Source organism: Gymnoscopelus microlampas, assembly GCF_963454915.1.
Source record: "Gymnoscopelus microlampas genome assembly, chromosome: 15".
Lineage (NCBI taxonomy): Eukaryota > Metazoa > Chordata > Actinopteri > Myctophiformes > Myctophidae > Gymnoscopelus > Gymnoscopelus microlampas.
This window is the reverse complement of record NC_139952.1, coordinates 19860665-19886335: the sequence shown is the minus strand read 5'-3', so window position 1 is coordinate 19886335 and position 25671 is coordinate 19860665. Positions and strand designations below refer to the sequence as shown.

The 25671-nt window shown below is 42.7% G+C and overlaps 3 protein-coding genes across 3 annotated transcripts in view; 1 reads left to right on the top strand and 2 right to left on the bottom strand.

Annotated features, from left to right (window-relative positions):
- Nucleotides 1–15600, top strand: part of slc25a13 (solute carrier family 25 member 13) — a 58859-nt gene extending 43259 nt beyond the window's left edge. The window contains exons 13-17 of the mRNA XM_084080944.1: nucleotides 3597–3737; nucleotides 8072–8210; nucleotides 11650–11808; nucleotides 12285–12375; nucleotides 14524–15600. Coding sequence (XP_083937070.1) covers nucleotides 3597–3737; nucleotides 8072–8210; nucleotides 11650–11808; nucleotides 12285–12375; nucleotides 14524–14722 — 729 coding nt within the window. The 3' untranslated portion in view covers nucleotides 14723–15600. The remainder of the gene's footprint in view (nucleotides 1–3596; nucleotides 3738–8071; nucleotides 8211–11649; nucleotides 11809–12284; nucleotides 12376–14523) is intronic.
- casd1 (CAS1 domain containing 1) overlaps nucleotides 1–25671 on the bottom strand; it is a 272242-nt gene that overhangs the window by 19678 nt on the left and 226893 nt on the right. The gene's annotated exons all lie outside the window — the stretch shown is intronic.
- The window catches only part of dync1i1a (dynein cytoplasmic 1 intermediate chain 1a), a 103602-nt gene continuing 94039 nt past the window's right edge, over nucleotides 16109–25671 (bottom strand). The window contains exons 17-18 of the mRNA XM_084080183.1: nucleotides 18450–18575; nucleotides 16109–16941 (exon numbers count right to left, since the gene is read on the bottom strand). Coding sequence (XP_083936309.1) covers nucleotides 16831–16941; nucleotides 18450–18575 — 237 coding nt within the window. The 3' untranslated portion in view covers nucleotides 16109–16830. The remainder of the gene's footprint in view (nucleotides 16942–18449; nucleotides 18576–25671) is intronic.

The window sequence follows — 25671 nt, the reverse complement described above, 5'->3', positions numbered from 1 at the left end:
ACTGGTTAGCTGCAAATTACTTGTGCACGCTGCCAGTAACCAAGGAAATCAATCCCCGAATTATTTTTGCAAAATTGTGTGAATATAGTTTGTAACCTTTTTTTGTGCGTGTATATTTTTCACATTTTTCGATTTTTTTTGTGTGTGAATATTTCGCATTCACATTTCATAATCTCAAATCCACCGTCCCTCATGCCGTTTTTATTCCCTTCATCCCTCTCGTCCAGTGGTTCTCCAAGTGGGGTCCTTGAAGGGGTTCCACTTCCAAATGGACCCTTACATGTCTGTAACTGAATGTGCAAATGGAAGGGTCCATTTGGTTCCATTTGCACAGAGTTATGGGGCCTTTGAAATCAGAGTGGTTTGAGAACCACTGCTCTAGTCGTATTGTGGTCATTTTCTCCCCGTGTCCATCCCTCTCCTTCATGTCGTGTCAGCCTTTAACCTCCCGCTCGTTTGTCTAACGTGTGTTGTCCTGCTCTCGGCTTTAACCTTTCTCCAGTTCTCATTAGGCTTCCAATTTGAAGGCACCCAAACGGCAGGGGGCGGAGGGTGGGTTGGGATGGCCAATAGGCTCTTAATGCTCTCGCCGTTATCCGACATGTAATCAACTAGGCTGTATCCATAAAATGAGCCATAAAGATTTAGCTGTGAGCTGTAGGGGCTTTAGAGCCGCAGCCCGCCCGCTGTTCCCGGCTTCTCGTTTTGGTCTGGACGGGAAGCCAAGAGCCTGTTCTGCCCCCTGCTTTATTTAAAAGAATTTAAAAAAATCTGCGCTCACCTTCAATGAGACGATTATGATCTCTCTCTCCCTCCCTCACTCGCCTGCCTCCCCTCCTCTTTCACTTCTATGGTCAAATATGGTAACGCTTAAAATGGAGGGACTTTTTTTTTTTTGGGGCGAAAAGTGCCCATGTTGCAGTTTGGAGTTTGACAGCTTCCCGTAAGCCAGAGGCAAACGGGAACAATTCATCATTCATATCGGAGTGGAGGATAGGAGAGGGGGACCCCCCCTCTCCCACAAAGAAACAACAACAAACAGACCGAGGCCTATTTAAGATGTGAAGGCTGCCATGGCAACAGATTGCGATCTAATTGCGATGTGCTTGCCCCTTTTGTGTGTGACTACAGTAACCATTGGCAACCATAGAGAGAGAAGTATTATTAAAGAAGAAAGAGAAGGGAGACGAGGACTCGAGACCAGGTCACTGGAAGAGAAAAAGACTGGCAGAGTGAGATAGAATGAGATAATGCTTTGAGGGAGGGAAAAAAGTCCAGAGGAAGAGAATGAGAGAAACAATTAGAGGAACGAACAAGTGAGACACAGTGACAGTCTGACAGAGGCAGAGTCAGTCAGTCACACAAAGCTCAGTTTCCCAAAACAAAACCCATCTTCAAACGAGCTGCACAGCAAAACACAGAGTGTTCATTTAACTTTGACGGTGTAAAATAGACCCGTATTTTTAATACTGTGTACACGACGACTACTACTGAAAAGCCTTGTCACCATGTCGCAAAAGAAAGAGTGAACCATTTTCCTCGCCACACCTTTACCCCAGATAGCCCTTAAACATGAAAGCCAAAGGGACTTGCCCCAACGTGCTCCAGTGGTTTTACCCTCCCTGAACATGAATAAGTTTGAAAAGCAAGTCAAGTGAGAGGTTAGGGAGACAGACAGACAGACAGAGACCCTGCAGACAAACAGCTGACAGCTAGACAGACTGCTGCATCAGCTGGATATCCCCCACTGGCCTCCTGCACTCTTCCCCTGTCAGCCATGTTTGTCCTGCATTGATGAAATGATGTCATTTGCAGCTACGGTATGTTTCTACAGCGGGGATTCTGTCCTTTTTTAACTCCAAGATCACCCAGTTTGATATGCATTAGGCCACAGACCTCCATTTGATATAATTTCTTGTACTTATCTCTGGGACGCCAATCTACACTGTAAAAAGTCTATATTCATTTAACTGTACAAAATAGAGCCTTAAGGGTCCATTTGGTTCCATTTGTACACTCAGATTTTCAGACCTGTAAGAAAACATTTGGTTCCTTTCCCTCATGGACCCCAGGGGTTCCCCGGACCCCATGTTGAGAACCATTATGCTACAGTTCCACCAGTTGGCTCAGAGTAATAATATTATTAATGTCGACTTTGTCGTGAAGGGTTAGATTTTACCAAGGGAGCCTTGGTTGGTGCGAGTCAGCGAAAAAGCTCTTTTCCGATTGAGCCCAGCCCTGAATGGCACGCATACAAGAAATTCCACATTAAATTGTGCACGTTGTGCAAATGAAACGGGGTGCTTGAAATGAGTGTTGGATTAACGTGACATGGCAACGTGCCATTGTGCTCAACGTCCTCTAAGAACGTTAGGCTATTCTTTTATTGAAAGGCTATTCTTACCATCTTTCAATCGTCCTTGTGTCTCTGTCTTTTTGTGGCTTTACCTTTTATTGAATTATTCCTTTCTCCTTTTTTTTCTCCCAATTTAGTTATGTCTGTCAATTCCCAAGTCCCCTAGGCCAGGGGTCTTCAACCTTTTCAGGCCAAGGACCCCCTAGCTGAGAGAGAGATGAAGCAGGGACCCCCTACTCTATATAGTATAAAATCGTGTTTCAGATAAACCTTTTCTGCTCTTTTTTCCCTCTAAACCTATAACTCTTTGCCAAAAATAGCCGATCTACAAGCTCACAACGCCTCGCAGCACGAGGCGTTGTGAGCTTGTAGATCTGCTATTTTTGGCCTCAGAAAAGGGATGCTGTGGTTCAAGTGGTTCATGTAAACAAAAAATCATATCACATAAAGATTTGGCGGACCCCCTGTAGTAACTCTGAGGACCCCCTAGGGGTCCCGGACCCCCTGTTGAAGACCCCTGCCCTAGGCCTTGTACTGTATAGTGCCTTGTCACTGCTGACCCCTACTGGTTGGGCATTGGGAGGGTGTAAGTGAGCACATGTCCCCTCTGATACATGTGACGCTTCCAGTCTGCTTTTCTTCCACCTTACAGTGAGGAGCTTCAATGGGAGCATGTGGCAAATGTGGAGGAACATGCTATCCTTCCCAGTTCAGCTCCCACTGAACAGTCGCCCTGACCAACCTGTAGCAGTCACTAGTGTAGCAACAGAGATCACCTTCCTTACCTGGCTTCCCAACCTTTGAACACAGGCGATTGTGTTTGTTGAGACGACCCGGCCTAGCCAGATGCACCACGGAGGATTCCAACCCCTAGTCTCCACACTGTTGGGCAGGAACCTATCCCCTATGCACCCAGCTTTATCTGTCATAAATTATTACTCACAATCATGTGAATCCTCCTGATATTTTGTTTTGGCTCTTATCTTACTGTTTCTGCCCGATATGTTGTTGATGCTTTGGTCATGTGTGGTCACTGGTTATACATGCTGTCTGATGACGTTACTTCTGTTTCTATTACTGCTTTATTATGGCTCTGTTTGTTGTTTTACTATTGTTCTGTTGTGCTGATGATAATGTTCTGTGTACCACTTTGGTACAACGCAAGTTGTTTTTAAATGTGCTCTATAAATAAACTTGATTTGATTTATTATCACTTTCTTTTCGATTGTGTGTCACCCAGGCTGGTGGTTCCCAGGTGATCTTTACCAACCCTCTGGAGATTGTGAAGATTCGTCTGCAGGTGGCAGGGGAGATCACCACAGGACCCAGAGTGAGCGCCATGTCCGTCATGAGGGATCTGGGCTTCTTTGGACTCTACAAGGTGAGTTGCAAAACTAACTGTGTTATGGCGCTAAGCCATGGATACAATTCTCCTTTTTGATATGAAACAGTCAATATTCAGATATCAAAGACTATTCTCATGTTTGTTGCATCTTTCAGCTTGATAATAACCGACCTTAGCTTACTCCTTTGACCTGCCTTATACAGAAGTGATATTCTGCCTTATTTCTTATTTTATTTTGAACATGCACTTATGCATATTTTATATTACCGTAATATTTATATTTATATAATAAACTTGAAGTTCAAGCTTTATATATTGATTACTGGTCACTTAGTTTATACACAACTATTAACTTAGCTACTGGTCTGAATTTGAACATCAGTATAAATCTGATGCACTTTATCCATTTCCTTCTGATCAGCAGTAGACATAATAGTACTCCTCATGGTAAGACTTGTTGCACAAAGTAAGTGGTGCTTTTACCATATCACCCAGTCAGCGTGTCAAAATACTGTTATGTGCTCTGAGCAGTGGCTATAAATGAAAAGGTACAGTTGATATCAGTGGAGTGTGAGGCTAACGGCATTAACCACTCCAGCCCTATTTTAAAAAAATGTTGTAGATCTGCTATTTTTGAACATGTCTGGAAAAACGTTTCAAATTTTAGCATTTAAAAAAAAAAAGATTCACCTATAATGACCTGCCCAGAATAGGGACACAAGAGTTAAAATCATTAAGAAATAAAAAATCAGCTCTGTTAGGTCAATTGTTTAGGTGAGTAGGAGGCCCAGTGGACATGTACTGTAGTTAGGCTTAAATTCAGCACAGCCTTGTTGCAATCAGCTCGAACGGCATAGCGCCACACACAGCCCTTACAGTACATGCATTGTCCATTCCATTGTTTCCATCTGCCACACAGCTTCAAAACAGTCCATTATTCCTAATTGCAGTTGTGACTAAATCATACGAGCTTTTATTTTATTGACTATTGTTGAATTATAGATTTTACCATAGCCCACATCAGCTATCATTTAAATCAACATTTCCATGTGGTCCTTCATTGGAGTGCAAGAAAAGGCTCAATTTATGCTAAAAGCTGTATTTAACCCTAATTGCCATAATTGGCATTTTTCTATGGCATGGGGCTAAAAATTACAGCATACTGTTTCATCATATTAGTGTGCGTGTGATATTACTCACCCCACACATTGTAAAGCATTAGATTACAGTTTCATATTTAGTGGCTGATACAGTTTTGTAGCAATACTGCATTGTTTCAGTTTAGTTGGGCTCTTATTTTTTTCCACAACCGTCATGGTTCTGTTTTAATCATTACTGGCACCTTCAGAGTTGCCAGTTGGGATGTCACATGCTTGCACATAAAGTACACACACACACACACACACACACACACACACACACACACACACACACACACACACACACACACACACACACACACACACACACACTATATCAGCGACTCCCAAATGGTGTACCATGAGACAATCACACATTGTTGCAATATACTACAGCTATGCAAAAAGTAACACATTATTTTGTAATTTACAGTACTATATCAATACTTTGTGCTCACTCATTTGCCAATACAGAGGCAAATTCTATACCCTAAAATTATTTTAACCACTTTCAACCTGGCGTCCCCATTTTGCATGTCATTATAGCAACAAATCTTAAATATAATTATTTATTTGTATTATTTGACCCTTAAAAAGAATCACAATACAAAATTGCAGATCTACAACCTCACAAGACATTGAGATCGTCTATTTTCGCCATGAGATTTTGATTTGCCCATTGGTATGCCTTGGGCACAACTTGTTTGAAAACCACTGAACAACATCTTATTATCTTTTAATGTTTTTTTTATTTTGTTGTATGTATCGTAGTGCTGCTAAAGCATTTTAAGCTACATTCTATGTCTATAATGTTCTATACAAAAAAAAAACTGTCTGGAAACGAGTCCATTTTGTCTGTACCACCAGACCCAGAAGAGACAAACAAACAATGGGAATGAATGGGCTCACTGTGGCTTTCACTAAAACTAGCTATTGAACTGGCTAGTTAGGCACATTGGCTTATACTGTTAAACAAAGAATGTCTCATAAAATGATGATATCAGTAAGCCTTAAGGGAACATGACGAATCAACTGACATCCGCACAGTAGCATTAATCTGGGCAGCTATTAATTTATGATCTATCTTTGTGTGTGTGTGTGTGTGTGTGTGTGTGTGTGTGTGTGTGTGTGTGTGTGTGTGTGTGTGTGTGTGTGTGTGTGTGTGTGTGTGTGTGTGTGTGTGTGTGTGTGTGTGTGTGTGTGTGTGTGTGTGTGTGTGTGTGTGAGTGTGTGTGTTTGGTGGTGCTATGTTGTAAGGCCATTGTGCTGGCCGTGCAGTTTGTGTTTGAGTGCCTACCAGTGTCTGCTGGTCTGACCACCTGTCAATGTAGTCCAGGTACTTGCATGTAAACCCTTAGGTTCTGTTAACAAGGCTGTTAAAGAATGTTGAATATGGTGCCTCCTCCTGTCTCTGTCTGCTTGCCTATCTGTCTAGCCTTCCTCCCTTGACATCGGAGAGAGAGAGAGAGAGAGGGTGCATCCATGTGAGCGTTTGTGCGGGCATGCTCATGTGCTTCCATGCACGAGCATGCTTGCCAGCCGAAAGGCCTTACTTTCTGCAGTCCGTGGGCCCTACTATCACCGCACAAAGTCGTGTGTACACACAACACTGCGTTCATCTGCGCAAAGACACGAGACAATGTGCATTGAGAAAGCAGTAGTGGTGGAGGGGAGGTGGAGAGGAGACGAGCTCCAGCCTGCTAGCCCCAGACGGGCTGGCTCCGGAGGGGCTGCGCCCAGGCACAGAGCAGCCTTTGTCAGTGTAATTATCCTGACGCTCAGCCACTCCGCTAGAGGAGCTACCGTTCGGTGTGGTGGCTAACACACTAGCGCCACCAATCACCGCCGGGGGGAAGCTGTCACTGTGGGAACGCGGAGCTGAGGCGAGTCTTCCACGTATGTCAGGTTAATGCATCAGTTGTGTTACATGCAGAAAGTAAGACGGATGCATATGTTGGTGCGTGGTTTTTTGCATTCCACTTTTTATGTTTTGCAGATGCGTGCACTTCATTTTTTGGCACAAATGCATGTGCAGAAAGAAACAAGAAACTCTCTCTCTCTCTCATATGTGTACACACACTCTCATTCCCACACAGTACCACTGACTCTCAATCATTATGATTATTCATTGTTATTTCCCATCGGATGTCCCAACACGGCGTCCCAGTGCTGTGTCACAGCCTCCAGGCCCGGGGCCTGCGGGGCAGCCTGTCTGTCCCGCCTACGATACCATCTCGTGGCTTTCAGCAGCCGCTCTGGCCCCTGCCGGGCAGCAGGGAGGGACAGACAGACGAGAGAAGTGCTAGAGGAAAGAGAAGGAAAGAGATAGCCTGGGCGTCTGCCAATCCTCTGTGTGTGTGTGTGTGTGCGTGTGAGCGATAGAGAGAGAGAGAGAGAGGGAGAGAGAGAGAAAGAGGAGGAACCAAGGGATTATCCCCCAGGAGTTAAATGAAGCCTGTCCAAAAACAGGGAGATCCTGCCTTCTGTTGACTGTACAGTAGTTGCTGTATCGAGAGGGTGGCCACAGGCCAACGGCCTGGAAATACAGAAGGAAACCCAATAGCCTTGATGATATGGCTTTGTTTACAGTGGCAGACAAGAAGCCATCTTCTACCCCACCCCACTCCCAACTCCACCCCACTCCACTTTTTTTTCCAGTCAGCCTGTCTGTCTCCTCTGTTTTACGCACGCATCGCCCACCCCCCACCTCCCTCTTAAAACCTTGCTCTTGTCTCTGACTGCCTCACCTGCTGGTGAGAGCTGAGCAGGTGAGCTGACATTGACAGTGTGCATGCAGAGGGTTTCTGACCTGCAATGGTAGGTATGTCAGTCAATAGGTCGTGAGAAAATGCACTCCCGTGGGTCTTTGTGTATAGTCCTGTGAAGGTATGATCATTTAATAAGTGTTTATCTGCCCTGTGAGAGGGCCTGTATTTCACATTGTGGCTGGAAAAATCTATCCATCATCGGAGAACCCTGCCAGCACTCAGGGCTTGAATCCCCCTGGCCTCCAACTCACTCCTTCTCTCCTTGTCTCTCACGTTCGTCTTTTCCTTCATCATTGTCTTGCAACCCCTTTCCCGTCATCATCTGCCAGTTTATTTTTCAATGTTTCTTTTCCCCCTCTTTCATTCTCACAACTTCAACTAACATTCAAGTCTCTCCGTTCCCCCATGTAACCCTGCACCTAAATCCTGTCTCTCTTTCATTTGCTTCCTCGTCGTCCTCTAGGGTGCCAAAGCGTGTTTCTTGCGGGACATCCCCTTCTCGGCCATCTACTTCCCCTGCTATGCCCACCTCAAGGCCTACTTCAGCGATGAGGACGGCAGGATCGGGCCGGCCAAAATGCTGCTTGCTGGGGCAATTGCAGGTAAAGTGCTATTATCTATATAACATCACCAATGCCACGCTAGTGTGCGAGAGAACATTTGAAGTGCATAATCAGATTGACCATGACTACTGTTTTTTACCCATTAATAATGAAAATAAAATGTTCCCTGAGTATTAACCCTAACCTTAAATGAATTCAAGGTCATGCAATTCCAAATATATATATATATATATATATATATATATATATATATATATATATATATATATATATATATATATATATATATATATATATATATATATATATATATATATATATATATATATATATATATATATATAAATATGGAAATTGGCAAAAGTACCGCCCAAGGACGCCTTTTACAAATCTGTTTACATTCTCCGTGAATGAAACGAGTGTTTTGATTGGTCGAAAAAGATTGTTTCAGGGGGAAAATACGTATGACGGAAGTCCCACCCCTATAGACACTCACTGCATTAGGTCGTGACCAGGCTTTTCTCTTCGCAGATGAGTAAGGCTGGGAACGAGGCTAATACTGGCCACACAGGACAGGGCAGGAGCTTACCTTTAACAACTGTTTCCCTGATATTGTTGTTGCCATAATGGTCAGTCTACTGGCGCTTAGCATTAAAGATACTATAGGGCCTAAAGTACCTTAAGCTTCAGCCTAAGGCCTAAATTATAGCGGTTTTGACTGCATTAAACAGAAAATGATCCATTTAATAGAATTGAGACTTACTGAACACAGCAGACCCAGAAAAGTGTCACGGGGCACCCTGCTGGCTCAACCAATTTACTGTATGTGTTTTGACCACTTAACCACAGTGCTCCACAACGTTGACTAAGTTGAACGTCACCCCCCCCCCACCCCACACACACACACACACACACACACACACACACACACACACACACACACACACACACACAATCTATTTCCCGTCTGTCTTTACTGTCCTGTCCAAATAAAGCAGGAATGCCTTTTAAACAAAACAATGTTACAAACAAACAAAAAAGTGTCATTACAGATCGCATACTCCAGCCCAGACCAGCTAGATGTACTGTAGAAGTGGTGTGGAGGCTCCAGCAGTAGCAGTGGAGGCAGAACAGGGCCAGGAAGCCAGGAGGGCTCTGACCGCAGGCTCCATGGCGGTAGCTGCTAATTAGAGCGCTGCTCAGTGATTGGGGCCTGGGGTTTTGGAACGCTGTAGGCAGGGGAGCGCCTCGGACGTCTGCCAACCGGGCTGAGAGGGAGACTTTCCAGTGCTAATATATTGTACATGTACACACACACACACACACACACACACACACACACACACACACACACACATACACTCCTGCAGGCATGTTTACCTATTTCACACACACACATACAGTACATACTGTAACAGTACATACACCGCTGTGTGTGTGTGTGTGTGTGTGTGTGTGTGTGTGTGTGTGTGTGTGTGTGTGTGTGTGTGTGTGTGTGTGTGTGTGTGTGTGTGTGTGTGTGTGTGTCCGTGTGTGTCCAGACAGATTGGTAGTAACAGTGAGCAAGCAGGCAATAAGGAGCAAAACATCCACTGGTTTGATTTGCGTTTTACAAGTCCTCTCCCTTCCTCAATGAAAATAGGATCTAGAACGTGGCTCAGTTTTTAATATTTGATTTTCAGCGGTTTTTATCTCAAAGAAAACACCATAATAAAAGGGACTCAGTGCTTCCCTGCCAAGTTAGTATGGTCTGGAACATCAGTGTAAAAGAGAATTAATATTTATTTTGAATCCTCCGAGATATGTCCATGGCGCGTCGGCGCTAAGGCGCAGCGTGCAACATGGAAAAGTCATATAAATTCAAGGAGACATTTCTGCCCTTCATTATGACATCGGTTTCTCCCACAAGATCGTCAGCCATGGCCTTCAGAGTCCAAATTGAAATCAAGTCCATGATTTCTTCTCTTTTCTATTCTTCTTTTTTTCCCGCCCTCAACCTCTCCATTGGATCCAAAACATTTATCATCCCCCTTTCATACATTTATCGGTGGTTACGGCATTTTGGCAATTAGCGCTTTAAAGTCGGCGCAGGAAATTGAATTACATGCTCAGTTTGCACAGCATTATTTTGCCAAGCGTACCCCTGGTCCCTGAAGAAACGCGTTGGTCAGCCTCCAGCTTACCCAAGGCCTGGATCTGAGCGACGAGCGCTGGAGGAGTTTGTTTTTATGGAGGAAGAGAGGTCAGCTCATTGATATTTGAGATCGTAGGATCAAAAGGTAGCCTTTTACCACTGTGAACCGACTCCGTAATTGGCACTATAGTAATGCGGTTCCACCATTATTATCCATTTGACATTTTTCATGTTGGTAGGTTGTTCTTGCTGAAGATTTAGGTTTTAAATCTTTATTTTCAACTTTATTTTCTTTTCTTTTTGTTTTACCATTTTGTCCCAATTCACTTCTACTCCACTGATCATACGGTTAAAGTAAAAAACTTCTTTACTTCAGCTTTTTCCCTCTCCTCTCCTCTCCTCTCCTGCCACCTCCCCCTCTCCACTCGTCCATGTAGGTGGTCACCCCTCCACTGGGTACCACAGTGTACCACCTAACACTGAGTTGATCAGGGGGCTGAATAGCTCGTTTAGCCGTTACAGACCAAGAAGCCAGAGTTTCATCCTCAAGAGGGGCAGTTGATGGTAATGACAGAGCCATCGATGATTGAGCCCATTCATGATAGGAGTGGCTGGAGTAGCGAGCTGCGTCTGTACGCCAGTCACTTTCTCATGTGCAAGTGTTGCAGCGTGGTGTCGCCCTCATTACGACCCATTGTCTGGCCTCATTCAAACACACTCTAAGAAAAGAGGGTGAAAGTGGGTAGGAAAGAAAGATGGAAAGATTAAATAATGGCCCTGTTGGCTTTTTTTTTGCGTATCCCTGGCAGTATAGCAAGAGGTAGTGTGTTTGTGTGTGCGCGTGTGTGTGTATACTGTATATATTGTCGCTATCAGGCAGAGAGCTCATCTCCAAATCTGCTCTACTTCGTCAAAATGTTCTGAAAAATGTTGTTCCATTTTCTGAAAAGTAACTGTTGTAGACTTACCGAAAGCAACGATATACTGTGTGTACACTACAGTATATATACTGTACACTATTATGGGTTGGTCAAGGGCGCCGTGATGTGAGCCCTTCACCGCATGTGTGTAGTGTGTGTATATGTGGCTCCCTCGCTGTACAATGACCAAAGGCTCGAATGCGACGTGTTTTGAAGGGGGGAACAAATAACCATAGGGACTCTGAATTCAGATGCGGTTACATAATGACACACCAGGTTTCAATCAATTTCTCATCACTGCATTCCGCATCATCATCTCTTCCAGGATGCTTTTGTATTTTTACAATCAAACACACCATATTGTGAGAACACACTGTCTGTGACTGCTGCATTATGTGTTGGGTTCTTTCTCCCCCCCCCCCAGGCATGCCAGCGGCGTCCCTGGTGACCCCCGCAGACGTGATCAAGACCAGGCTACAGGTAGCGGCGCGTGCCGGTCAGACCACCTACAACGGCCTGGTGGACTGCTTCTGGAAGATCCTCCACGAGGAGGGTCCACGGGCCTTCTGGAAGGGAGCTGGAGGTATGCGCTCTAGTTTTGACGGGATTGTGGGAGGAGTGATGACTCATAATGGTCGTAAATCATAATGTAGTAGACTTATGGACCATGTTTGTGGGGAGAAAAAAGCCTGGTATTAAAGATCACACGCATTCATGCAACAGTATGTATTCACTGAGTTGAATACATTTGAGTTACACTAAAATATGTATTGGTCATTGCATAAGCTCCTTACATCACTGGTTCTATTTTACTTTTCCAAAGTTTTAACAAATGTTGACAAATGTTCTCTTATGGGAGTCTCGGGCATTAAAATATATTGAAATGGGAGACTGTGTCCTAATACAATTTAGCTTGGGGGTGCTTGAGATGAAAATGTTTCAGAACCACTGCCTTAACAGTACATGACTTCTGATCTCAAACTGCAGTAAAAAGTATCTGGTTTCTGAGCTTTCCCTCTGTATGAATTTGAATGGAATATTTTCTGCTCCATCCCACAGCCCGAGTGTTCAGATCCTCCCCTCAGTTTGGCGTCACACTGGTAACCTATGAACTCCTGCAGCGGTGGTTCTATGTTGACTTTGGAGGACAGTAAGTCACGCCTTCTGAACGTCTCTGTCTTCTGACTTTGTTTAAAAAAAATGTCTGCTCAAGGGACAGGGCAGGGTGAAGGTTAGGGACATTGATGGACGTTGATACTCCCTGGCCCTCAAGTCAGAATTTCCAACCCATCGTCTTGTTTTGTTTTAAGACATATTATATTGCACACAATGCAATGCAAACCTAATACAATATTTCCATTATTTTATCTATATAGAATATAACCAAGTGCGATAATACTTATTCTTCATCAATTATTTTAATGAGCTTTTAGATTGGCTATTTTTCTCCTATAATGCCCAAAATAGGGATGCTAGGTTTTTGACCATTAATGTGGAGATCTTTTGTCATCATTGATTAGAATGACAATGTCAGACGGAAAAAAACCCTGAGTTAGATGGTTTGATCGACAGTTAAAGGATCCAATGGAGTAGGTCAGAAGTATATTTGAATACTTTTCATTGGTTCAGTATTTGTAAAACCCACACACAGACGTAAAGGGTGTTCAATAGCACTTAAAAATGGAGATAGTTGGTTTCTGCCCGACAGCGACGATATAATATTTGTTGCTGCTCACTGCATTGCACTAACCTCACCAAGTCAAATTCTCCATATTTGAAAACATACAGTACAAAATAAAGGCATTTTAAATCTGAATGCTCTCGTTTGATGCTGTTTATTTCAGCAGGGTTTATTTCCAGTTAGCTACTCTTGGTGGGTGTCCTTCCACCTCTTGCCAGAGACAGAACATGCCACAAGACCGAAAATATTTCGGAGCACATAGCTGACCAACGCAAACCCTTGCTCTGAGCTCTGGATGTGACATTTTTACTTTTTGCACAATCCTACTGTGCGTTGATGCAGGGCGGACGCAATCAGCTCAACCTCTACATAATACTTTCCCTACTACTACTGCTATTGAAATGAGCTCATGTTCCCTCTGTGAAATTGGCAGCTTTATCGACATCACCCCCTAACTAAAGCTGAAAGGATCCAATGGTAGATTAAGTACAGAGAGAATTTCACTGTCTCCCCCACAAAAGAAAACCTATAGTGTTTAGTTTTTTTTGCGATCGCCAGTCTTCTGCTGGTACAGTTTGTATTCTGTCAATGAGATTTTTCTACCGGTGTGCAGACTTTATTTTAATATATGTTGATTTGTTGTTTGTCCTGCACCTGGGCATTCAGAGTGGATGTGCATGCACTATCTTTTCATACAGTTTGTATTCTGTACATCATTGCTGTCAGTCAGAAACCTTGTATCTCCATATTTGAGCTTTATTTATTTTTTTGTAAATTCAGGCTCTACCTCATCGTGTCACACAAAAGTAGCGAAATGGCCAATCTACAAGCTCGCAATGCGTTGCGATATGATGCATCGTCAACTTGTAGATCTGCTATTTTCACTTTTTATTTTGAAAGTGAACTTAAGTCTGTCTGTGGGTTTTATAAATACTTAACCAATGAAAGGTAGTAACGAGCTTGTGACAAAAAAAAGAACTACATTGGATCCATTCGATCACAGGTTATTTTTTTCCATATCCTGAGTAATGGGCTTGGACATACAAGGTTTCCGTCTGACAGCGACGGCATGCCTGTGTCCATTCAAAGCCTTGACAATGCAGACTACTGTACAAGTAGCTTCTCTCTGTAATGCTCTCAACCAAATCAAATGCAGATCCATTGAATATTCCATGTGGCTTGGTGTGGGTTTGAACTGATCTCCCTCTGTTGTCCATATTGGAAGGATATCACACGACCCAGCATGAAACCCATGTGGGATATTCATTTAGGGGGAAGAGAAAGATCACCCATCTTCCACTTTTAATATTCGATTAAGATGTTTATTTTTGTGGTGAACATTGTTTAATATAAAAACTCTCCTCCCCCCTCTCTCTCTGTCTTTTTTTCTTACATACTGTCTCCTCTGCAACTTCATCATTTTTCCTTTTTTCCATTTTTTCCCCTCCTTCCACTGATTCTCTCCTTCTGCTTTTCCACCCCTTTGACTTTCTCTCTTATTCTGTTTTCCTCCAACCCCCCGTTTTGTCTAAAATGTTCTCTCTCTCTCTCTCTCTCTCTCTCTCTCTCTCTCTCTCTCTCTCTCTCTCTCTCTCTCTCTTTCTCTCCACACCACAGAAAGCCACTTGGCTCAGAGCCCACCCCCAAGTCTCGGATCAGCCTGCCGGCGCCCAACCCCGACCACATTGGAGGCTTCAGGTTGGCCGTGGCCACGTTCGCTGGCATCGAGAGCAAGTTCGGACTCCATCTCCCACGATACACTGTGCAGGCGGCGGCGGCCGCCGCGGCGGCCCCCTCCCCCCCGACCGCCCCCTGACCCCCCATGTGTGCCGCTTGAATGGATGTCTGGAAGAGAAGAGAGAGCCTGAATGTTTGACGTACAGTACACGCACATGCATGTGTATATGCATGTGCGTATATACATGCCACCCAGCTAGTACACTGTCTCTGGACTTTTTAAGTTGACTTGTTTGTCGATGTTTTGTTTTGTCTTATATAGGCATAGTATAGTCTGTGAAACCTTACACAGAATGCTGGAGTCGGTATGCAGTCATACTCTTTGTCCTGGTTACTCAGACACTTAGGACTGACTGGTGTGCAGTGTTTGCTTCAGCAGGGTAGTCTTATTTACTGAACTTGTGTATATATTGTAGTTTTTTGTTTGTTTGTTTCCTGTTAACCCATACAGTGGTATGAACTGGTGCTGTATCAGAAGGGCTGGTTACATTTGAAAATAGTCTAGACTGCTTATGAAAACTATTATTTACAGCTGCTTCCCGTTGTCTTCCATTTTCTGCTTTGTAACCTAAATAATGAATAATGAAGTATGGATTCATGTTATGTTAAATAGTAATTAATTATAAAGTACTGTAGCACAAACTCTACTGTATATATGAGAAAGAGAAAGAGACATATTTTCATATCTATACAGCCACTTTATGCAATTATGCACTGATTTGATGAAATGTCTGTAATGAATATGACCAAAACAAGCACTTGAATGTAAGGACAGTACTGTATGGCATATATAGTACTGACTTGAAAATAGTATCTGCTGTCTGAGCTGTTTGGTTTCAGATCTAACTGTGCTGATATGTCTGGAAGAATGATGGCACCCATTCCTCTTCTGTAGCAAGTGGTGTCACAATTGCAAGTATCTAAATCTGTACAGTACAGAGAATGTAGGATGTACATATGGTGTGTAATAATTGTGCCTTACTGTACGTATGGCAGCAATGTGTGTATACCCGTAAGAGAGAGTAAACGGTACCCGTTAGTAAACAATGTGTGTGCAGGAGTCATTCTAAACTTTTTCAGTGTTTTTTTCTTCAGATGGATTCTTGTCACCACAGTAAAGCTGCATACACATCATATACTGCAAACTCTCTGTGTTGGTTGAGCCCACACTTTTCTATGGAGACAGCTTTATTGCACACCTTTGGCAGCAAGTTTAAATGATTTGAACTTTGATCCAAATCGCTGCTGACCTTTAAATGGGCCTCCAATTAAATAACTTTATATGGGCCTCCAATAAAGGGACTTAAAAAAAAACTAACAGTCCAGTACACATACTGTACATTACAGTAGGTTGCTCATTACGTACTACTGTATAGGCAGCTTAACAAGCAACAGTTCAATACACACAGAAGAAAAAGCAGTCTAGCGTTTCTCCGGCAATGCTTTAATGGTAAATGTAGCAAGGTGAACAGCAAGCACTCTGTTACAGTATACCTCTCATTTATCATTATGACCCATTAAATAATATGCTGCTGAAGTTCAGAACAAAAGACAAAGTACTGTGCTAAACCAGACTTCCACTTGAGTGTTTTCTGTCACTGAATGGTCCATGGACATAAAGTATTTAACAAGCTTTACAGCGTGTTATGTCACCATATTAATTTCACGTCAATGTATTTGTAATATCCCATAAATGTGTCACATGCAGGCGTAATACAGAGAGAGAGAGAGAGAGAAGCACAACAGAACGCTAAACTGCAAACATAATTTTGTAAACATAATACACACTACACAATGAACCCTGTTTTGTTCTGTGAGTGCAATACATTGTTACAGTACACACGTAGCTTCATAAGGCTAATAGACTGCACTTCATACTGGCTCACGAGTTGCAAGCACCACATCACTTACAGAGTAACTCCGCGAATAAACAAGGGTGGTCAAATAAATCGGCGACAGTTTCCTAATCGAGACCATTTGTGTTCACAGGATGGCAAGTGCATCAATACAGTACGAGAAAGCGTGTCCCTGTCTGGACAAGGTGAATACAGTACATAAATAAAGACAAACTGAGGGAGGTTGAGAAGCACATGCTACGACAGCTCGATGAGTGCCAGGCCACCAGTTGGGTTTGATTCCACCACGATCCCCAAATCCCATCAGTTCTGTTGGTGGTCTTGGTCTATCCTATGAAGCCAGCTCCACAGGACCCTCTTCCTCGCCGTCTGCTCGGTTTGCACGGATCTCCATCAGGGTACGGGCGAAGCGGGGCCAGTCGTCACTGTTTGCCACTGACAGCTAGAATAGATCACAGACAAAGGAGGTTATTTTTTTTGTGTGCATTATCCTGCATTATCCATCCCTAAGATGAACATGTCTGGGTGAAAAATGACACCACGCGACAGTGTCGCACACCAGAAATAGATCTACAAGCTCACAACGTGCTGTGAGCTTGTAGATCTGCTATTTTCTGCACATGACACCATCGTAGAACCAAGTATAAACCACGCTTAAGACACTCGAATGGCAACAGACCATATTGCACTTTGAGTGTTAAGATGTAGCCTTGTTTTGTGGGAGGAGATGTAAGTCATGGCTGCCACCCAAGCTGCAACCACTGTATCCAGGCTGTAATTAAACAGGAAGGAGGAGGAGGGGTGCAGCCATTTTGAACCCCCTGAGAGCTGCACACAGCAGAGGGCGGCTAGCTGCTACACATCACATCATCAATATCTTGCCTGACTGGGATTGTCTGGTTGCAGCGTTTGACCAGATAAATATGCCTTATAGACAGTGGAAATTAGATTTAGTAGGGTAAAGTAAAGTTGTTTAAGGCGGAATTGTTAACGTCTCTCTCCACATGGTGTTGCTCGTTGTAACATCTTTATGGGGGGTGAAAGGGGGGATTCTAGTAAATAACGCCACCCCACACACACTCCCCTCCCTCCCATGTCGTAAAACCACTGGGTTTTATTGATGACTCTCCATTAACATCAACCCAGAAAGGCCACACACTCAACCGAGCCTCTCTGCCGCTCACCACACGACAGAGAGATTGCTAAAATTAGCTTAGCGGCTAAGCTAAACGTGCCCTCGCCCAAGGTTCCAAACCAGAGCCCAAAAAACAACCCTCCAAACGTGAGAGGCACAGGCAGGGTGGTGGCGGTGGTAAAGTCATGTGGAGGCTGTTGGAGAGAGACACGAGAGCGTGCGCAAGAGAAAAAAAAATCAAACACAAACATCCATGGCAATGCTGACAGTTGGGTAAACATACAGGACTAAAAGACCTAAAATGGGTGGTTGTGGCACATGCAGAGGTTTTACTATGAAAAAAACGCTTTGTACTTCTGTACACAGTTTCTCACAAAGTTTTCCTTGGTTTCTTTACCCAGTACAGTTCTATGACAGACGAAAAGTATGTACAGAGTGCTCATAGTGTTTACATACACGTGTTTGTATGAATTAAATATTATAGTGTATACTAACGAATCTCTGTGGTGGCAATCTAACATGTTCAACACGGAGGTGTAAAATTGTGTAAAAATCACTATAACAATAATTATTCCATATTTCTCCTCAATCATCCACATCCACGTTAACCCTGGCCTGAGGTAGTGGATTGCCCTTCGCTGCCTCTGCTTTCTACTCTGTGTGAGTACAATTTATGTGCGCTCAATATAACAAGTACAACAATTAAGAATTGTGTTACAATAGGGGATGTATGGTTCTACCTTCTATGTACACTTTCAATGTGCAATAATGTATATTTTTTTACGTTCCATGTTTGAGTGGTGTTGATACTTCACCTCTCCAGCATCATAGACCCACACGCGTCCCTCTGAGTCCCCCACGGCGACCTCCTTCCCACCTGACGACCAGCGCACTCTGTTGAGCGCAGATGCTCCCTCGATGGTAACACTGGCAGTCGGGACCTGGCACATACAAGACAGAGAAATAGACCACAATCATAATTATAGACGTCCTGTAGCAATTCTGTAAGTGAGCCAATGTAATCGGCCATAAATCCTATTCATAAATCCTATTCAACTGAATGCTGTCCCAGTCAGGGGTGTACAGTATAGACTGTACTGTAGTACTCTCATAGAGCCCCCATACTGTAGGCCACAAGCCTACTCAAATATTTGATATACAACATCTTTCAGATTTAACATACATGTGTTTTTGATTTTCATTTGTATAATTCAGTCACAATTATACTGCTTATGTGATAGATGTGTTTTTAAATCCTTCCACAATGTGGTTGTATCTATGATCTTTATTGACTTGCAGCGTGGGCATGTTTATGTGCACTTGTGCCCCATGTCCCTGAGTACAAGCTAGTAATCGTCGCAGTCGGGGGAAAATCTTGTCCAAAACTGTTACTTTCCAGGAAATGGAAAAAAAGAAGCTGTGTTCCAATGGATCTGATGTAGTTATTATTTAGTCACAAGTTCTGCATTGGCTAATATTAATTACACCCAGACAGACTTTCCACTTTCACTTTAAGTTTCAAACTGTTTTAAATAGCAGATCTGAGTTCTAATTCTTCAGTGAAGTGTGTGCAAGATAACTGATTTATTAGGAATCATGGTGGTGCAGTGGTTAAGCTACAGAACTTGTATAGTATGTACTGCATGAGTGGCATGTTCAATTTCACCTTTTGTAAGATCTTACTCTGCATGTAGATCTGATAATGTTAAGTAATTACCACATCTTTCTCTCAGGTGTCTGTGGTGTGGGGTTTTGTAACCAGAAGGTTAATGGTTCAAACCCAGGGCTGAGTTTTTTCCCCCCAAGTTTGTGCCTTGCTCCATTTCTTCATTGAACTTCATGCAAGAGAGCTGACTTAACAAGAATGGTGGTACAGTGGTTAAGAAGAGAGTTTTAAAGTTGGTTCAAATCCACCTTTTGTAACCTCTTCACTCTGCACATAGATCTGATAATTGGTTGTCACAACCATCTTCCATGTGATGGTGGTGCAGGGGAAAAGTCAGTGCTTTGTAACCACAAGGTTGAAGGTTGATGGTTCAAATCCAGGGATGTTTTTTTCCAGATTACAGATTAAATCGATTAGTGACTTGAAAATATCATGATGAATTTTCATGGTCACAAGGTACTTTGGTCATTTTTTTAAATAATAAATACCATATATATATAATATAATAAATAATATATATAAAACGCAATGAAATAACAAAAAAACACAATGATATAAATACAAAATTCAATGAATTAAATAAATACATGTATTTATTTAATTATCTTTTTTATTTCATTGTATATTTTATTCATTTCATTTTTGTATTTATTTCATTGTTTTTTTTTATTTCATGCTATCTTTTCATCAGGATAATGGTTTGACATCACAGTCTGTCAATCAACACAAATGGGGCAGGACCTATTTGCTGATTGGGTAATCCCTTGCTCTCGAATACTTTGGTCTGTCTGTAAGCATATGGAGCCTATGACCAGCTCTGCCATTTTTAAATCCTACTGAATGTCACTAGTGTTTTTATCTGTAGGTAAAGTAGTTTAGGCCTATTAAAATCGATTTATGAATTAAACGTTATTTGAATGGGAATGGGTTAAGGGATGTGGTGTATACTTTAGATCAGATAGTTGTTGTTTTTCGCGGACCATCCGCGGACCCCCGTGACAGATTGGTGAAGCAATAGTAAGCGGTGCTGGTACCGAGCGCAAGGCTTTGGATCCGCCCTTCAAGACCTTCGATAGGGCTGGCTCCTCCAGTCTATCCTGTGAGCAACTCGAGAGGATCTTTGAACCCTCACACTAGACAATGTTTATCCCCGAGATTCGCCCCTGATCTAGGCTGGGGTAGAAACCCCCCCCCCCGATACTCGGGAGGGTTGTTTTTTACCCTGATTATCTCCGCCAGGCCGAAAGGCATGGCGAGAGAGTATGTTTTTCCCCCTGTCCGTCCGTGTGTCCGTGTGTCCTGTCCGTGTGTTACCAGCTAAACTCCGGCACCGTTGGCCCGGTCGCTGCGAAACTGTGTACACCCACTCCCTGGATGCCAATTCAGAACCTCTGCCCCACATTTTCACATGGGCCTGTCATAGCGCCACCAGGAGGCCGATTTGTGCAAAACCCATTTTTTCCCATTACACCTACAGCTTTTAACCAAACGTTGTGCAAATCGGTACACAGTATCTCTATAGTCATGTGATCAACCCGGATCTGTCAAGCTGGGGAACATTGGACTGTAAAGGAGGGGGAAGTAAGAAGGGAAAAGGAGAGAAATTGAGAGAAAAAGGAAGGGAATGGCTGCAATTCTAACTCAGCTTCATGTAAAATCCTGCGGCAAGCAATTATGTATCTGAATATTTTCAAAAAGCACTGAAATGTTAAAACTAGCGTTTCTAAGAAGGGGAAGTATGGATCCCAAGGTCGCCAATTCGATCCCCGCTTTGACCAAAAGTAACCTGACACTTACAAGTGCTCATGCCATGTTTTAGATCATTTTACACAATGACAAATGTGATGTGAAATGTAAATAAGTGTAGAGAGCTGTCCCTCCACACCAAGACCGTAGAACCATTTACAGTTATCGTTCTTGCCAAGAACGATAACTGTAAATGGTTCTACGGCTATAGAGTCTATACCACAACTAATGGTAATGACAGAAGACAATGACAGTGGTGAACAACAATTGTTAGAGTAATTTGATGAATAATGCAAATGCAAATGGCCAATCAAAATCCTTCTGTATTTTCAGGGCATCTGTATAGGCTACCACCATGTGTTTACAGAAGGTCATCATTCATCCTGCTCACATCATTAGTTATCATTCTTGGTAACTCGTCATTAGATGTGCCAATTCATTGTTATGAGTCCTAACACATCTTTCAAATATCACTTAATATGTGACACAGATGAGTTTGATTGCTTGCATGTAATGGCTACTTCTGTTGATTGACATTTCTCATCATTTCATTTTGCTTGACTCCATTTTTCTTACAGATCGTTTTAGTAGGAACAAGTCAATAGGCTACAGCTGTAGAAATATTGTGTTAGGTTATTACAAAATATACACCCTATGTATCTCTCAAGTACACTGCACACATACTATAGGGCCACAATATTTCTACAGCTGTTTACACCTATAGTATAGGCTGTAGGCTAATAGCAAACACAAATAGGTCTAAATGAATGAAATAATTGTAGAAGATAAATAAAAACGAAATAATGTTCCTACATTTCAAGGTTTCAAGCCAGGATGACGTGCATTCAATAATGACATCACAGTGCTTGAGTGAGCTTTACTTTCTGTGGGACATCATTTACAGTGCAATGTACACAATGAAAACCTTATCTAATTGAAAGTATTTTATAAACCGCCATCATTTTGGTCTGCTGCCACGGATAGGAGGTTATTATTCCATCAAGAAATACAAATATATAATAAACAAAGCATGCACACCCAGATCCAAACGATCAAATGCACAGCAACATCCTATGCTTGAACCACAATGAAATTAAAACATGCAGTCAGCATGTGGTGAATATTCTGTGTTGCTCAGTACGCAACCATCTTTCACATGAACAGCTTCGTCTCTGTCTATATCAGTCCAAAGCCCATTATAGTGTCAAAGACAGTCCACTCCAAAGTACTACTACATCTTCAAATATGTCCCCTGTTCAAGGGAGAGGCTATATCATAGTGGTTTGTGTCCCTTACCATGCGGGAGACTGGGGTTCCAATCCCGACCGATACATTCAGAAATGTCCTAAAAGAGCCGATCTACAATCTGCACTGTATGACATAATTCGCATACTCCATTCATTATAACACAGAGATGTTATTAATAGCATCAACTAGCCACTATAAACCCTATACACATTCAATAGAATTTTAATACTAGTCATCAAGCTACTAATATAGACTGAAGTAATTAAAGCGGGTCATGTTTGCATGTTTGGAATTGTAACAGCTGAAATCAATAATATATCAGTATTCTGATATTAACCTGCGGGCCGCATTAAGTGAGGGTGGGGGCCGCATGTGGCCCCCGGGCCGCCAGTTGCCCATGTATGGTCTAACTGCACCACTGGGGTTTCTTAGTTGTCTACTGTCTTGTATGCTCTTCAGCAGTGGTGGGAGAAGTAAGGCCCAGCATCCCTATTCTGGGGGCGAACATTCGTCAAAAATAACAGATTTACAAGCGCACAACGTGTCAACGTGTTGTGAGCTTGTAGATTGACAATTTTTTGTGAAGAGATTTGGTGTAGGTGGTAACAAGGCAAGCGGGAAAGTAAAGTTGCAACTTTACTAAGAATAGAGGGTTTAAGTGAAAATATCAATACCACAATGTAGAAATATACTGTGCATCTAAATTCTAAAAGGATAAGTATTTCCTTCCCATCTGAATGTTTCATGTCTCTGTGGCTCAAGTGATGTGTCACTGTTTATGAACCAAAGATTTTAAGGTTCAAAACTCCTAAAGAACATTTTCACTGTCTATCCTAATTCTAAAAGGTGGGTTAAGTATTACATCCTCCAATGCATTTTCCATGCCAGCGTAGCTCAAGAAATTAATCCAGGGTTTATAAACGTAAGATTTAAAAGCTCCCATAGAACATCTTCATTGTCCATCTAAATCCTGAAAAGGTGGGTTAAGTATTATGTTCTCAGTTGCATCTTTCATACCACCACGGCTTAAGAGAAAACTCTGGGGTTTATAAACCGAAGGTCTGGAGTTCAAAACTCCTGCAGCACATTTTCACTGTCCATCGAAATTCTAAGTTGTGGTTTAAGTGTTACGTTCTCATTTGGATTGTCCATACCTGTGTGGCTCAATAGATAAGTGCAGGGTCTAAAAGCAGAAGGTTTGGAGTTCAAAGCTCCTGAAGAACATTTTCACTGTCCATCTAACTTCTAAAAGGTGGGTTAAGTATGACGTTCCCAATTGTAACTTGTATGTCAGCGTGGCTTAAAAGATAAATACATAAACCCGGGGTTCCTGGTTCAAAGCTCAGGTTTAGGGTTCAAACCTTCTGTAGAACATTTTCCCTGTCCATCTAAATTCAATATGGTGGGTTAAGTATGACGTTCCCAATTGAACATTCAATGCCAGCGTGGCTTAAAAGATAAATACGTGGTTCATAAACCCAGGGTTCCTGGTTCAAAGCTCACTCAAAACAACTCAAACAACAACTAAACAAAAAATGAAAGGGCAAAACAACTAAAATGAAAGTGTGGTCAATACAAACTGGTGATATAATATAAGTATTTGTAGGACTTGAACCCAGGACCTTTTCGAACATGCAGACAGAGGATTTCTTCCATAAACATTGAAACATCTAAGCTAAACTAAATCATTTTAACTGCATATTTTGATATGTATTTTGTTGCAGTAATTAAGGAAGTGAAGGGACAGTGGAAGTTACAGTGGTTCTTCTTTAATCTGAAGCATGTTTTAAACACCACACTTAAAAGCACTAAAGAAACATGTGGAAATGTGTGGAGGTGCCATAGGCAAGCGAGTTCTGACGTGGATACCTAGGCGACCTTTTAAAAGGCCAAAGCAGGTTCAAGTCCCGCCTAGGCACTGAAGCACATACTCATCGATGTACTCTGTTACCCCCGGTTTACGGGGATGCAGTACAGTGGGGCTGGGGAGCGGTTTAGCTCCCCGGTGTTTCCACACAGTAAAACTAGGTGGTTATGGCAAAAGAAATCACACCTATCTGAACTTTTATGTAACCAAGGTAACAATGACAATTAGGTGAGGTCACTTCCTGAACTGCACTCCTCCCACCTCACTGTTCTCCTCCCACCTCACTGTTTGATGTGTGTGCTGCTGCCCTGCTGCCCTGCTGCCCTGCTGACCTGCTGACTTGCTGACTGCTGACTGCTGACTGCTGAGCGCTGAGCGCTGACTGCTGAGCGCTGAGCGCTGACTGCTGAGCACTGAGCTTTTCTATAACTAAGCTTGTTTATTCACATTCACATTAACATTACTAGAGCCTGTTACACGGAGGCCTTGAAGAATGGGTACAGCGGTTTGTTGAAAACTAAACGGACGGTTATTGTTAAGTCAAGACTCAGAAAGGGAGCCTTGACCTAATGCTGAGAGCCTAGTGCCAATCCTCTTCCTACTGGCAATCCTCTTCCTACTGGCCCATGTATAGTCAAAACTACACCCCTGCTCTACACTACATTTCCCAAAATGCACCAGCAAAATGGCTGCTCATTACCTCATGGGAAGCACCTGAAAAGGAGTGGAGGTGCTCAATCATTATACAAACACACTTCAGAGAGAAGGAACTCCAAGTTCTACCAAAGAAGTTCAGCCCAAAGATGCCAATGGTTGGTGAACTGGTTTTATTTACTTTGTTTTGCAATACTGCTTATGTGTTTGAAAATGTGTTCATGTTTAACTGGTTAAGTTAATTAAGGAACACATTGCAGCATTGTTGAAGGAACACATTGCAGCATTGTCCTCTTTTTGTGTTTGGAAAGAAAAGTATCTATATATACAATTTGAATCCTGCGCCATGTCGGTTGTCAGTATGTATGTACGTTGTATGTGGCCAGTGTGACGTAATCTGACATCACGCCAGTCTGACGTAATCTGACATCACGATGAGACGGTCGTCCCGAATATGGACACAACGCCAGTGTGACGTAATCTCACGACAGCATGACATCACGCATGACATCACATCCTACCTATAAATTCTAGGATGCCGTCAGATCGCACCAGTTCGACGGCTTCCATAGTGGGTTTTGGTCATTGGAGAGGTGATGCACGTCACCTCTTTCTGAAGTGGGTACTTTCAAAGCCTGCCGTGGATTTAGGAGAGCACAAAACTCTCTCTCACACTGTGAGGTGCCTGTAAGGTGGCACTGCAAAGTGAACGACGCGTCACGCTAGACGTTCGGGCCGCGTAGCGGCCCGAACTTCTAGTGAAATACGAAAGGATAATACAAAGTTAAAAAGGTTAAAATTCTGTTTATGATTTTAAAACTACTAAAATGTAGAAAATTTGTGAAATTACCATGTT